The sequence below is a fragment of the Echinops telfairi genome, unplaced genomic scaffold (genome assembly GCF_000313985.2).
Source record: "Echinops telfairi isolate 266 unplaced genomic scaffold, ASM31398v2 ScPeMD7_2573;HRSCAF=3158, whole genome shotgun sequence".
NCBI classification, from domain to species: Eukaryota; Metazoa; Chordata; class Mammalia; order Afrosoricida; family Tenrecidae; genus Echinops; species Echinops telfairi.
Window position 1 is genome coordinate 9,089,945 of NW_022106471.1, and position 15,152 is coordinate 9,105,096.

Here is a 15,152-nt window from a genome sequence, read left to right on the forward strand (position 1 = left end):
GAGCTATGTTATGTGTCTGCCTGGAACTTAAGACACGGGCATTGTTTCTTGGCTGCAGTTAGTCCAATCCAGGGCACCTGGGGTTATCAGGGAAAACCGCGTAAAGCCGGAAATAAATCTGCAGGTAGCCAATGAGATACTCAATGTAGATACCAGGCAAGAAGTTGCGAGGTGATGAAAAGGAATGACTACAAAAACAATCACTTATTGAATAGCGCAATGAATAAGAGCATCTAAATTAAAATTCTCTCAGAGAACCATAATCATCTGGCCGGGAAGATATAATTGAGAGAAAAAAAATGTAATGGGATATTCTTTTTGGTGTAGTAAAATGTAAATCTGAGATCATGTTCATCATTATAGTTCCTGAAAAAGCAATATCAATGAGTGTCATTAAAGCTCTAAGGAGATTCCTTACATTCTTTAGAAATATAAAGGTAAAATCAACAGTGTTTCCTTCTCAAAATTTTGGGCAGAAAATTGAAAGGGCCACTTTGGAAAATATTGATGGTTTCTTTATAGAATGCTTATATCCTCCTTTGAATTAGTTTAATATAGTATTCAAATGCAAGCATGTGCAGGTAAAAAATATACATCTAAAAAGATAATTTAAATTAATTGATGAAAAATAAGGTATTTTGACTTTGATAGATGCAGTTTCAAAAATCATACAAAAAATAATTTAGGACATGACTTACTTTGTAGCATGTCATTATAAAATTGATTGCTATAGAGAAGACTTGTTAAGTCTTATTTTTAAAGGTTGCCTTTCTCTGGGGGGATATTTCATTTAAAAAGAAAAATTTTTAATGTGTTACTTTGGGGCTAACGCCTAGTAGTCACATACACACACACACACACACACACACACACACACACACTAAACTTCAACCAAAGAAAAGTAAAATAAGATATACATTTTTAGTTTTCCGAGCGCAGGGAAGCAAGCATTTTTTTTCATTTAAATATCTGTCTGTTAACTGAACTTCTACAGTTTTTTGTTTATAGTTTTTGTCAATGGCATTTTCAATAATCTACTTTTGATTAGACCAAAAACTAGGCCAGAGATTATTACCTCCTTTACCTGTGGACCCTTTTAGCATTGTGCTGAAACTTATGGAAACCCCCTGGTCCCCTTCTCCCCCTTCTCAGAAAAGGTTTTAAGTAAGTGCAAAAAATATGAAGAGTGTAAATGAAACCAAAAATTTTGAAAAATAAACCATCAGAATATTAGTAAAACCACATTTGGTAAAAAGTAATGCATAGACATTTAATGAACACATTAAATCAAGTAATTTTGAAGATATTAGAAGTTTAAAAGGCATTTAGAGATATTTTCAGAGAAGGTATGAAAACACTTGTGATTTTAAAGGTTAAAAATTCTTAGGTATCACTGATGTAACAGTAGTTTGTTGCCAACATTGAAAATTCAAAGTAAAAATAGTGAGAGAAAAAATTCCCTAACTGTGCTTCAGAACCCCTTGAATTCTGTGCACAGATCCCAGGTTAAAAACTCTTGCTGTAAGACATTTCACTCCCTCGAAAGTTGAAAGATGCAATTAGTGCAAACATCCAACCAAAACAAAAGAACCCATCAACTTAGCACCTACTATGTGCAGAATTAGGTGTCTCCCTTCTTTTTCATGTTTTGGCACACAGAAATTTATAATACTGCATGGCAGGCATTGGGGTAAACAGGGAAGTCAGCTTGCAGCCACACTCAGTCGGCCCAGTGGACTCCAGCAACTTAGGCCTACACGGCTGCCCAGAAGATTGAAAGGATCCATATCCCCCAGACGGTCAGGAAGCGCTGATCACAGTATATTAGTTAGTTATGTGGGAAAATATAGCATCTATCAGAAAATGTAAAGAACAATATTCATAGTCTTTCTATTTCTAGGAACCTAAAACTCCTACGCATTCCTTCTTGTGCACCCACGAGGTTCCCTGTGTCTTCTCCCATCAAACTGTTCTAAAACTCATGTAAGAGTACCTGTAGGTGGCACGACAGTTTGGGAGAAAAACAACCTGTTTTAACAAATACTTACCCACTAATCAAGCCCATACCCACATTGTATTCTGACAGCTGACTTGCATTTGCGGTGGCCTTAAAAATTCACAACAAATGAGAATAACCGAGAATCCTGATTGAAGTACAGGAAGCAGAATCCTTTCTGTGAACCGCAGCTATGACCTCACAAATCACCTAAATTCATCAAATTAATAAAAATCTGCAGAGAAGCCCATATTTAATTAAACGATATAGATAAAATCCCCCCTGTGGCAATTCTTACCTTTTTGTTGTTCTCTTTAATATCTTGAGGATTCAGAGACTTGTAGTCACTGAGAGAGAAAAATGCCACAGTGGATACATATGGTATTTGACAAAACAGCTGTTTTTAAAGCAAACTGCATATAAAAATGTATTTTTAATATTCAATAATATAAAATTCAATACCAAATTCATTCAATAATACCAAAGAGTAACTAGCAATTTCACAGCAACACAATCAACAAAACTAATAGTGAGGAAAATGGAGGAAATAGATAGATAGACAGATACAGTGATCACATTGCCTGCAAATTTCATTGCCTGAAAGTTCCCATCTCAAAGAAAAGTTAAGGCAGGGGACCAGAGACAAGCCTTGACAACCAAAATTTACCATGAAGTAATTCTTTGTTGTAAACATACAGGCTTATTTGTCTCATTTCATTTAAAAACAAACACAATTTTCATAATATTTTGAAGATGGTTCTTTATATGAGATTAAGGAGAATTTTTTTTTTAATGTTTTAAAGGAAATGATTGTTCTTAGGTCTCTACAAAAATAGACTTTTCTTCCTGGAATATATTTCTTCTCTCAAAATGCAAAAGGGGGGTTATTTCTAATGAAAAGGCAATAAACAAATAAAATCAATTCAGGACATGCACAAAGAAATGAGTTTCTGCTATTTTAAAAACCTTTAAAAAACAGTCATAGGGACTGAAAAATGTTTTACTTACATTAAATCTGGTCTAAAGTGGTGTAATATTGCACAAAAAGATAAACCATTTCTCCATGATGTAGTAAAATTGGTGATTTTTACTCCCCGGTAGTTTTTTGTAACTTCTTTGCACCATACAAGCAGTGACTGACTAGCATTTGGCTTTCGCCCCGAAACAGGACTTGGTATAGGACTTGGCTAGAAAGAGAAAAAGAGGAAAACATGAAAAGAATTTAATGGAAGATGAAAATTAACATTAATTGACCTAACGAGATCATCTGAATCCTTTGATGTCAGGTTAGGCCCTTCAACGCTGTCATTTCATGACAATTGTAACTTGCAACAGGGAGACATGAGTCAAGTTATTATCTTCAGTTTTAGCCCATGGCAGTTGCCTGACAAGGAAATAGATATACAAGATTTTAAACTTATACATAAGAACAGGCCAAGAGCTATATTGATGGACACATCATGTTAAAGCATTTAAATACTTAAGACTAGCTATCTGTATAACTCTCATACCTTAAATACAAATATACTTCTCTCAACTAGAGTAAAATAATACATTTTGCAGTCTAACTAGCACAGAATTGTTAGTACTAGAAGGATCAAAATCATCCTTTGTTTTAAATACAAAAACCAATGCCTCTTAAATAAGCAACACAATGATAATCATATTCAAACACCCTTCTTATATAAATATAATGATGGCAAAAGTAGTTTGGGAGCTATTAGCAACAGGTAGTAACAGTAACAACACACAACAGTATATAATTTGGGATTATTCGGGATGTTGTTCAATCAGTATTGAGAGCTACTTTAGATTACAAGGAGAGTAGGTTGTGTGTATGCTAAATCTGAAGGAGATACTGGTCGCTCATCCAACTTAATCCACACTTAAATTAAAAATGACAACAATGAAACTTCATAGCAACGTTTTTATTCCAAACTTTTGTTATTCTGAGAACCATGTTTTATTGTTTTAAAGAACAAAAATTTCATTGTATGACTACAAAGGCTGATACAATTGAAAACCCATAAAGAAAAATACTAAATATTTCAATGTTTCCGAACTTTTAAATCTTGCTATCAATTATTGTTATAAGACTTAGACACAGAAGAGGTTCTTTACAATAAGGTAAAAAGAGAACAATTATTTACTCCGTGTATCATTTAAGTGTATTAAGAAGGGTTTCTTAACACTGCCTACTTAAGAAAGAGCAACGATGCCTCCATGTGACAAAGCATATTAGCACCAAGCCATTAACACCGTCATTCCCCACATAATTATGATTTATGCATTCAATGCTTGTGTTGGGAGAGTGTTAAGAAGTGCCAAGAACATAATTCCTCATATTTTATTAACTGTCAGATTAATAAGTAGGTATGTAAGCAACAATAAATCTAGCAAAATGTTATTCAAAGAATCCACCTGTAGAAAGTCAATGCTGAAAAAGCAACAGCTAATAAAAACAAATAATTTTGAATCAACTATTTGAAGACAAAGATGCAGGTGAAAATGGAATTCCTATCTAATCAGTTTATCTTAGAACCTATACAGTATCACCTACAAAAGCCAGACCTGGGTAAGGCAGAAACCCATTATAGAAGGAAAACTCGAATATGTTTCACTAATAGCAAACGATAGAACGTGGTAAGTTATACCCTGTCAAAGGCAGAAAACTTTCAATAGCCCCGGAAACCAAGGCGGCCCTGGTGATTTTCAATTTTTAGCATTGCAGTTTTAACAATCAAATATGTGTAAATAATGATCCACTGTGTCTTCCAAATAACCTATAGTCACATGAAGTGGAGCGATCTATAGATAAACTCATGGGATCAATGAACTGGTTGCAAACATTTTTTTCTTAGAATCCTAGTACTTAAGAGCCATGACAGTGCAGGGGGATGAGCACAACTGCTAACCCAGGCTCCACTGGGTTCAAACTCATCAGCTGCTCAGCGGGAAAAATATGAGGTCAGGTGCTTCTGAAAACCCTACGAGGCAGTTAATTCTACTATGCCCCGCGTAGTCACTAGGAGCCAGAATTGGCTCAGTGGTAGTGGGCTTATTTGGTTTTATTTTTATCTATTACTTAAATAATTTTCTTTGTTAAAATGTTTTTCTATATAAAATTATATTATTAAGACAGTGATGCATTTCAAACATGTTTTGAGCCAGATGATTTGTAATTATTATTACTTGAGTCCTTCTGAATATGAGTAGGTAGCACTTACATAGAGTAGCTCAAGCTCCAAGCTCCCTGCCATCATGTCAACTTTGACTCATTGTGACCCTATAAGGCAGAGTAGACTTGCCCCCGTGGGTTTCTGGGACTAAACGTTTATGGGAGTAGAAAGGCCACATCTTTCTCCCAAGGAGTAGTAGCTGGTGGGTTCAAACTGATGACCTTGCGGTTAGCAGCCCAATGTGTAACCCCCTACATCACCATAGGTTAGGCAATGTACAGATGTCAAGATCATGTTATGATCTAGAATAGCTTTCTGTATATAAGAATTAAAGAAAATATGCTGTCATTATGATTATAAAAAATCCTTGCATACAACAAAGCTCACAATGAAAAAAGGTACAAGAATTGAACCAAAATTTTGAGTTTGTCCTAACACAACAGGGCCTTCTATTAAAACATCTTCATAGGAATGCTTATTACAATTCCAAGAAAAAGAAGTCATGTGTAATTGAAGAAACACCGATGAAATTACAAACACTGTAAATATGGTCAGGTTGGATTAGAGCTATTGTTAAATGAATTATCCACCCCAGAATTGCTGGATTTTCAACTGATATTTTGCAAAGGGTCACAAAAAAATCAGCAGCTAAATCATTTGGGAATCTTCAGCATGTAACTAAATCAAAGTGCTTAAGACTCCAGCAATTGCAAGTCCTTGAGTTTTATGTACCGTATGATCGTGATGTGGCAGGTACCTGACTTCTCTTAGTTTTCTCATCTGTAAAATGGGAATTGTGTTACTTACTTCTTAGTGTTGGTGTAGTAACACCTTCATTACCTCTTCTGGCATCTACCATTCTCTACATCACTTTGAACCATATTGACCTCTTAATATTTCCTGAATATGCCAGACATTTTCCAGCTTTAGGGGCTAGCCCAAACTCTTCCATTTGTTTGGACACTCTCAGCTAACTAGATGGTTAATTCCAGTGTGGCCTCCTCCCGCAGATTAACTCTGAACACTTCCTTTAGTAATACAACCCATCTTCTTGTCCAATCCCACCCCAGCATTCCTGGCTCCCCTGACCTTACTTTATTTTCCCTACAGTATTTATCTGTTGACAGTCTATATGCTTATATGCTATATTTATTATGCTTATTGGTTATTATCTGCCTGCCCATAGTAAATAAAAAGACCATGAGAACAGGAAACTTTGTTTTGTTTGCTAACCTATCCCAAGTGCCCAGAAGAGTTTCTGGTACATATGAAGCACTCAATAAATATTTTTAAATGAATAAATATATGCAAAGCAATTAACAGTGTGTGGCACATAAACATGATGTGGTTAGTAAATATTAACTGTAATGATTATCACCACTATCAATACATTATCAGTACGAGATTCCTTTTTTTAGCCTCTTTGGAAACTTCCTAAGGGCATGAAATTCTTCAAATTAGTATTTCTTTGCAAGTAAAGCTTTAAATATATGATAATCTCGATGCGAGCTTTAAATATAAGATAATCTCGATGCCTTGTGTTAAAAAATGGCTGAGTGTACTTAGCTAAAATTAGCTAAAGAAAAAAAAAAGTCTGCATGTCATTAAAATTTATTTCCCAATAAGAAAAGAAACCCAAATCTGGCCGTAGAGAGTAATGTCTGACTTTCAAATATTGCAATGACTCTTTAGCAGTTCTTTTTGTAACTTTCCAGTGACCAGACAGATGAGTGAGAGGGCATTATCTATTTAATATATTGGGAAAGTGAAGCATAGATATTAAGGTTATCTTTTTGATGCATTTAGAGAGGGAATTTATAAAAGCTTATCTAATTATAATTTACGATTAGAATCATCGGTTCTCTTTAACTATGTGCACCTTCCAGCTCTCTCTCAATCAAGCCACTGTCGGGGAAAAATTGCATTGATCTAGCTTTAACTGAGAACTAGAATTAGATGTCAACCATGATGATTATGCAGCTAGTCTGAAGTAAAACCAAATCCACTGTTGAGCTGATGAATTCACAGCAACCCTACAGGACTGGGTAGAATTGCTTCTTATGGTTTCCAAGGCTGTATCTCTTTATTGAACAGATAATTTCATCTTTCTCTTGTGGACTGGATGGTGGGTTAGAACCTCTAATAACTCAGTAGTCCAATACTTAGCTCATTGCACCAGGGTCCCTTCATCTGAAGTGGTCCCTTAGGTCTGAACAAACTCCAAAACCATGGCTGCAGAGTCAGATCTAACTCAAACTGACCCTCCATGACAGAGTAGAACTGCTACCTGGGGTTTCCGAGGTTGTACATTTTTACGGAGTACCCTGCAGGGTCTGAACCACTGATGGTTTAGTTAGAAGCTGAGTGCCCAGCCACTGCACCCATTAGAGCTCCTCAATGGCAATAGGAGAGTAGGAGTAGAAAATAAGATCACTATTTCACTTAATAGTTCTATGTTCTATTATGCACAGTATTCATGTGTTGTTTCTATTAACATAGCACATTATAGATAATTTGTTTGTTTGATGGTTTCTACTAACATAGCACTTTATACAAATAGTTTGTTTGTTTGAGATGAACTTGCTTGTCACTAATGACACCAAGTCCACGTCAATTTTACCTTTTCTCCTCCCCACCTACCACCGCCATGCCACGCAGACCACTGCTGATGTTTGCGGGATTTGTTGTTATTTGAAAGATACAAAATAAAGACATAGCAAGACTACCTACTTATTTTTATTAAAGACAGTTGCTGCATCTCTTTCAGAGAACTCAAATAATTTATTGCCAAGTTTTTTGTATTTCAACAATGATGTTTTCCCCCTTTAATGTATCTTCTTCTTCCACTCATCTCCTCATAGGTACATATTCCTGTAGCTATGGCTCTGAATAGCTTCCTTTCTCCATACTTTATGAGCTGAGCCGTTCTCAGAATTCCAACTATCACTTCTATGCAGATGATTCCCATATATAAATTTATAGTTCAAACTCAAGTTGACATCTGCAGCTGTTTGTCCACTCACATAAAACTCAAACTCAATATGGTCAGACCTATAATTATCATCTTTCTTTAAAACCTGCTTCATTTTCATTGTGTTTACAAATGACACTGCTCTGGTCCCAAATGTCTAAACATTTTCTCCCAGAATCACCACTGAAATCTCTCTTCACCTATCATCTCTTACTAGATCATTCATGGGCAGTTTTGATCCTATCACTGAATGGCTCTGTAATCGGTCTCCTTTTGTCTAGGTTACTGAAAATCTTCCTAAAGGGTGTTCTTCCATATTTCCTATCTGAGCCTCTGTCAGAGCAGCAATATTTTTAAAGCAGCACAGTCTCCATTGGCTCTCAAGAGCACAAGATGTGCTATCCAAATATTTCCGAGTGTCGAACCCCAAATCTGAGTTAATGTATGCCCCTTTTAGGATTCTCTAAAATAACCATGCTTTGCTGTCTGAAACCCATCTCCCACCCTCACCCCTGCAAATTTGGGACATCTTTTGTCCTACGTAGGACAGATTCTACTCTATCTTCAAGATTCAGTTCAACTGTCATTTCCTACATGAAATCCTTCCCTATTTGCATGCAGCAGGGAAAAAAAAACAACTCCAAAGTTCCTTAGCATAGTATCTCTCATATTGAATTGATTAGATTTCTCATTTACTATATGTTCCGTTCTTTTAATGAAAATAATTATTAATTTTTCACTAAACTGCAGTATACATACACTGAACACCTACCCTGTTACGACCTTTACTGAGTTTGTTCATCTACTGCCACATTTCCTTTGGCACAGACGTTGTTACTCTCCACTTACAGCTGAGGAAACTGTGGTTGCACAGCTAGGACACAGAGTTGACATTTATACCATGGCATTTCCACTCCACAGCCTGTGCTCTTAAACAGTACACAGAGCCATTTCACATTGGACAACAACGCAGGCTTTAGGATCACAGTAGAAATCGTGTTTCTTAAGAAATGCCTCAGAGTCAACTTATCTTCTGCAGACGTTTGATCACTGCCCTGTATATGTTAAATTAATTGATAACAAAAGGCAATTGAGCCAAATAATTTAAGGCTTTGGATTATTCTGTTAATAAAAGCCTCCTTTTACTCACTACTTAGGATTTTAGATTATTTGCACTAGGGCTAATTAAGTGTAAAGCAATGAAATATAGACTACTAGTACCTAAATTGAGCAACATTTTACTCCCCCTACTATTCATTAAGGAGCCCTGATGGCATAGTGGATCATGCATTGGGCTGTTAGCCACAAGGTCAGCAGTTTGAAATCACTGGCCACACCTTGGGAGAAAGAGCAAGCCGTCCACGCCACAAAACTATCTCAGAAACCCACAAGGGGCAGTTCTGTGCTATATAGGGTCACTACAAGTCAAAATTGACTCAATGGCATGAAGAACTGTTGATTCTGGGAGCTGTTCTCAAATTTCCAGAAATGATGATTAAAGGAACTTTCAATCAATCTTAACACTTTTAAGCTCAAAACAACAGCCTCCAACAAGATTGTACTATTCTGCTTTTAGGTAATCAGAAAGATTATGCCTGAATTAGGAAAATATATAAACATAAGAAGAAGGTACTTCTCCTATCATTAATAGGAGACTAGTCCCCCTCCAGGTTCCCTGAGTGGCACATATACTCAAGCACTCTGCTTCTAATTAGAAAGTTGGTGGACAGGATGAGTCCACTGAGGTAGGTCCAATCAACAGTCGGAACAGAAGAAATGCTATTCAATACATACTTTATGGGTTAAGGGATAGGCACACAGCAGGGGACAGACCAAGCCCACTGATGCACACAGCATACCAACATAAAGAAGGGGGGGAAAAAAACAAAAATAGGGGAAAGACAAGGCATTGTGGGAATAGGACACTAATCCACCATGGAGAGGGTACTTTTTATGTCTCTAGAAGAATGGGAGAGAGGAACCAGACCTCAACCTGGTGTGGTATGCCTTGAGGACAACATATGGGCATGAAACAGTGAAGTAACAGAGAGGTCTGCTGGGCAAGAGCATCCCCTATCCCAGCTACGTCGACCCCCTTCTCCCCCAGAAGAATGCACCACAGAGAAAAGCACTGAAGATACAACCAGGGGAGAGTGGCAGGTCTGCCCAAACCACATGGGAGCAAATGAAGAGGGGTGGGGTGAGGGAGAGAGAGAGAGAGAACAGCATCCTGGCCTACCAAGCTTCAAGGACAACATTTCCCGCTAGGAGCAGCAGGTCTGACAACACTCCCCCACCCCCCAACACACCCAGACACACACACATACACATCTGGGTGTAACACGAAAGGAGCTAAAAAGAGCAGCAAGGGGAGCAAAGCAACAAAGTCCCTGAGGAATTATGAAAATAGACTTCAGGCTTGAGGTTCAGAGTTTGGTACCGCATCAGACCTGATCAGAAAACATTCATAAAGGTCAGCAGACAGACCTGGAACTATTCATAGGCTATTTAAAAAAAAATGTCTGTCTATCTAAGATAGGCAGAATAAACAATCCTGAGGAGAAAATAACAAGACTGATGGTTCCAGGGGACAGGGGAGAGGAGGAAGAGGAGGGACAGAAGGGAGGAGCTAACAAACCCAGGGACAAGGGAACAACAAGAGATCTAAAATCTATGGCAAGAAGGACATAGAATGCCTGGTAGGGTTTAATCAATTGCAATGTAGCCGAAAGGAAGTACAGAGAGCCAAATGTAGGTTGAACATAATAGTAGGGCAGGAGGAAAGTAAAAGTAGGAACTAGGAGGCAAAAGACATTTATAGAAGTATAACCATAGGCATGTACATATGTAAACAGATTAATATATAACAATAGCTATACAGTGCTATGTAGATATATTTTAGATTAAGTATTAAGGTAGCAGACGGATATTGGGCCTCTGCTCAAGTCCTCCCTCAATGCAAGAAAACTTTGTTTTAATAACCTGGCATTCTGTGATGCTTACCTTTCTGACACGATTGCTGCAGACAAAATGGGGGCATAAGCTAATGTGAAGAAAGCTGATGGTGCCCGGCTATTACAAGATATAGCACCTGGGGTCTTAAAAGGCTTCAAGTTAAACAAGGGGCCATCTAGCAGGGAAGCAACAAAGCCCACATGGAAGAAGCACACCAACTCATATGATCAGAAGGTGTTGTTGAGATAAGGTATCAGGCATCAGAAGACCCAAAACAAAGAACCATTTTGATGCGAACGAGGGAGAACCATTAACAATGATTTACATACCCCCCTACCAGGGGGATGAACAACAGAAACGTGGATGATATAAAAATAATTTATAAATTATCGAGGGTTCACAAGAGTGGGAGGGCGAGGGAGGAAGGGGGAAAAATGAGCTGATACCAAGGGCTCAAGTAGAAAGAAAATGTTTTAGAAATGATGATGGCAACATATTTCTAAATGTGCTTGATACAATTGATTGTTATAAGAGCTGTAAGAGCCCCCAATAAAATGATTTATTAAAAAAAAAAGTTGGTGGTTTGAATCCACCCAGTGGCACCTCAGGAAAGAAAACAAGTCTGTGATTTCCTTAAGAAAAGTCACAGCCAATGTAAATCCTGCTATTTCACCACCATTTCTACCACGCAAGCCATGTTTTTACCTACTGATCCTCCTTGTTTCCAACTTTCACATTCCAGTTATCGGTCATTATCAATCCCTCTTTAGTGTATGTTTGATTAATTTTAAACTGAGTATGTGAAAGTATTATTTTGTGTGTTAAAAAAAACTCAGAAAACACAACAAAAGATAATGAAAAATTTCCACACTAGTTTTGAAGTCCTTTCATATAGATGTAATGTCTAATTCACTTCATGAGGCTAACATCACCTCATAAATTCAGAGGTAAATATCTTAATAAAGATATAGCAAATCAAACCCAAACAATTTATATATACATATTTTTATCGAACAAAGTGGATTTATCTTAGGTGTGCACATTTGTCTTAACATTAAAACATCTATTGAGGTAGTTGCCATATTAACAGGTTATATAGGGAAGATATAATTATCTATATTTATGTAGAAAAGCATTTAATAAAATTCCGTACCCATTTGTAATCTAAAAAACCATAAATTATGAAGCTATAATAATAGAAGCTCCCTTCATTTGCAATAAGCATATTGGAAATATCATAATGGTGAATTTTTAAGTCTAGCCTTTGAGATTTACAATGAGACAATGATGAAAACTATGATCATTTTATTCATTGTCATATGACACCTGGTCATACAATTAAACATTTTTTAAAAGATATAAACATTTGAAAAAAGAAAGAAAACCGTGAAATTGACATTATTAACAGGTGATATAACTGAATAAGTAAAAAATCCAAAGGATCTACAGATAATATATTAGGATGAGTAAGAATTTATTAATGCCACTATAAATCAATATGCAAAATTAACTGCATTCCTATACACCGAGAAAATGCCAGAAATGAAACATTTTAAGACCATTCATAGTAAAAGAAATATCAAGAATTTAAGAGTAATTTTAAAAACAATATGCCCAATTTTCCTTGGGGTGCAAGGGTTAATCAACAGGTCCGCACCTTTTTCCAAGAGGAAATAACCTTGAATTTACGTTCTAGCAGTCTTTCCATGGAAATGTATTAGCTTGTGTTAAACGTGAAATGTCAGCTGTGTTACCAGACAACATTGTTTCTTGAGAAAAAATGACCCTGCTTTGCAAACTGCTTTTGGCTGGGGTATAAACAACAAAATACATGCTGAAAAACAAAGGTTGCGGGTTCTCGGGGGCGAGTTGTGAGTGTTGTAACCAAGGATCTCCCTTAGGGAAGCGTGTTGTCTTACTACTGTACTTGAGCTCTAGATTCTAATATCCATTGCAATGGCTATACAGGGCAATATTCCTGATTACAGGGTTTATTAAGGAAGTTAACACATTGTAACACCAGTGAGAAATGCTCAGGGTGAGTTGTTTATCAGGATATGTTACAAAGTTTTTTGAGGTTTGCTAATAAATGCTCAAAGGGACATACTACTCCACTGTAAGTCTAAACCAGAAGGCATTCAGCTCAAGTTCCATGGGTCAGCAAAGCCTGCTCCCAGAATTAAGTACCCAGAGGCACCCTACTCCAGGAAGTCTCAGCCCAAGGCACTCAGCTCCACTTCTGTGGGTCAGAAAGCCCAACTTCCCTAATTAAGGGCCCAAGGCATAACACTCAGCAAACTCAAGTCATACAAATTATCAGAAGAAACAAATATACGTAATACAACAAAAACCTACAACTCATACAAGGCAGAATTTTTAAAAGACAGAAAGCATAAAATAAAATTTAATATTAGACTAAAGATAATATAAATTATACAGACTAGATAGGCAAGAAATAGGTCCTTGTACAATAGTAGTGGGGAAAGAATACATTTAAAATTTTGTCAGAAGAGATTGCTGGTGATATTAACAACTTTTAAAATATATTATGGAATCAAATGTGACATTTAAAGATCTGTATTCTTGGGAATCAGTATTTTCAAAATGAATAATGCATCATGGCATAAAACCATATTTGAATAAAGATTCATTACAAAGTACAAGTTAAAAAAAAAAGCAAGACAGAGTAATGTATGGTTTCAAACCCCACATTGGGACAAACTTTAAGTAATCACCACTTGGGCAATTCTATGCTTATCTAAAGGACCAATAACTGCAAAAGTCCTCATTTGTGGTGTAAATCAAAGAGTGATTTAGAGAAGGTGAAATGCCAAGCCCAATAATTATTATATTGGCAATATCATCCAAAGGAGCACAGTAATTGCAAAAAGGAGAAGAAAGGAGGGCGGGAAATAGGATGAAGTACATTGTGATCAAAGGGCTATGATACACTCTCCCATAGCTTGACTGAGTTAGCCAAGAATGCAATGCCCTGACTGCTTTTTATCCAGGCCATTTCTCAGGGAAGTACAAGCAACAACACTGAGGTATGATGTGCTACCTTCTTCTGGGAAAATGAGCAGACTCGTTTAATGCTTGCTATAAACGTAGTAGAGTCCCTGGATGATGTAAATGGTTAATGCTTTGAGCTGCTAAAAGATGGGCTGGAGGTAGAAGTGTCCCCAAAGGCTCTTCAGAAGAAAGGTGCTTCTGGGGGGCAATCTACTTCTAAAAACCAGTCACTGGAAACTCTACGGAGCACAGTGCAACTTTGACACACATGGATTGCCATGAAGTGGAGTTGACTCTGATAGCTGTTTTTGTTGTTGTAGATTCTTAAGAGTTCAGTGTTCTTCAGCAGTGATGCAAACTCACGGTGTGTGCAGCATTCGTTTGACCCTTCACATCACCTCTTAGGACTCAGGGACAAGTGTAGAAGATACAAACATGTTGACACTCATCCTACACAAAAAGTAATAAAGTCAATTGTCCCTGATTCAAAAGTCTCACATCTTCTTCTAGAACCCGTGACACTGTAAGAAGTTACCTAATTAGCTTGTAAGAAGGGTAAAAATTTTATTCCTCATGTCTATCTGAAAGCATTGTGCCTGTATCACACATTCAAGCTTGTTTACTATCACATACATTAAAAGACAGATTGAATTTAAAATAAGCCAGGAAAACATGAATAAAATAATTATGAAAAATATTTTTAATTTGTGAGAGCAACTTATTTTGATTGTTATAGAATTTAATGAGGGCCTGGGAGCTATAATGTTATATGGCTTGGTAAGGAAATCATTTGTGTGAGTGAATTTCTAAGAGTATGTAGAGACTATCAGAATTGCTATAAATAAGAAGCAAAACATTTTAAAGTATATATTGAAATATAAAATAACAGATGGATAGGTCAGAAGCTAAATACTACAGAATAAACTTGAGAGAATAAATTTAAGAGATTGTATATTCATATTCCAAATTTGGGGTTTCTAAATAGACTCACTTGTTCTACCTGACCTGCAAGCTCCAAAACACTTCCCCCACCCCACCC

At 36.7% G+C, this 15,152-nt stretch overlaps 1 protein-coding gene across 5 annotated transcripts in view; it reads right to left on the reverse strand.

The window, feature by feature from the left end:
- EHBP1 (EH domain binding protein 1) overlaps positions 1-15,152 on the reverse strand; it is a 421,355-nt gene that overhangs the window by 108,685 nt on the left and 297,518 nt on the right. For all 5 annotated transcript variants that reach the window (XM_045294210.1, XM_004710194.2, XM_030886656.2 and 2 more), the window contains 2 exons: positions 3,005-3,183; positions 2,295-2,343 (listed from right to left, as the gene is read on the reverse strand). In XM_045294210.1, the coding sequence (XP_045150145.1) occupies positions 2,295-2,343; positions 3,005-3,183 (228 nt within the window). The remainder of the gene's footprint in view (positions 1-2,294; positions 2,344-3,004; positions 3,184-15,152) is intronic.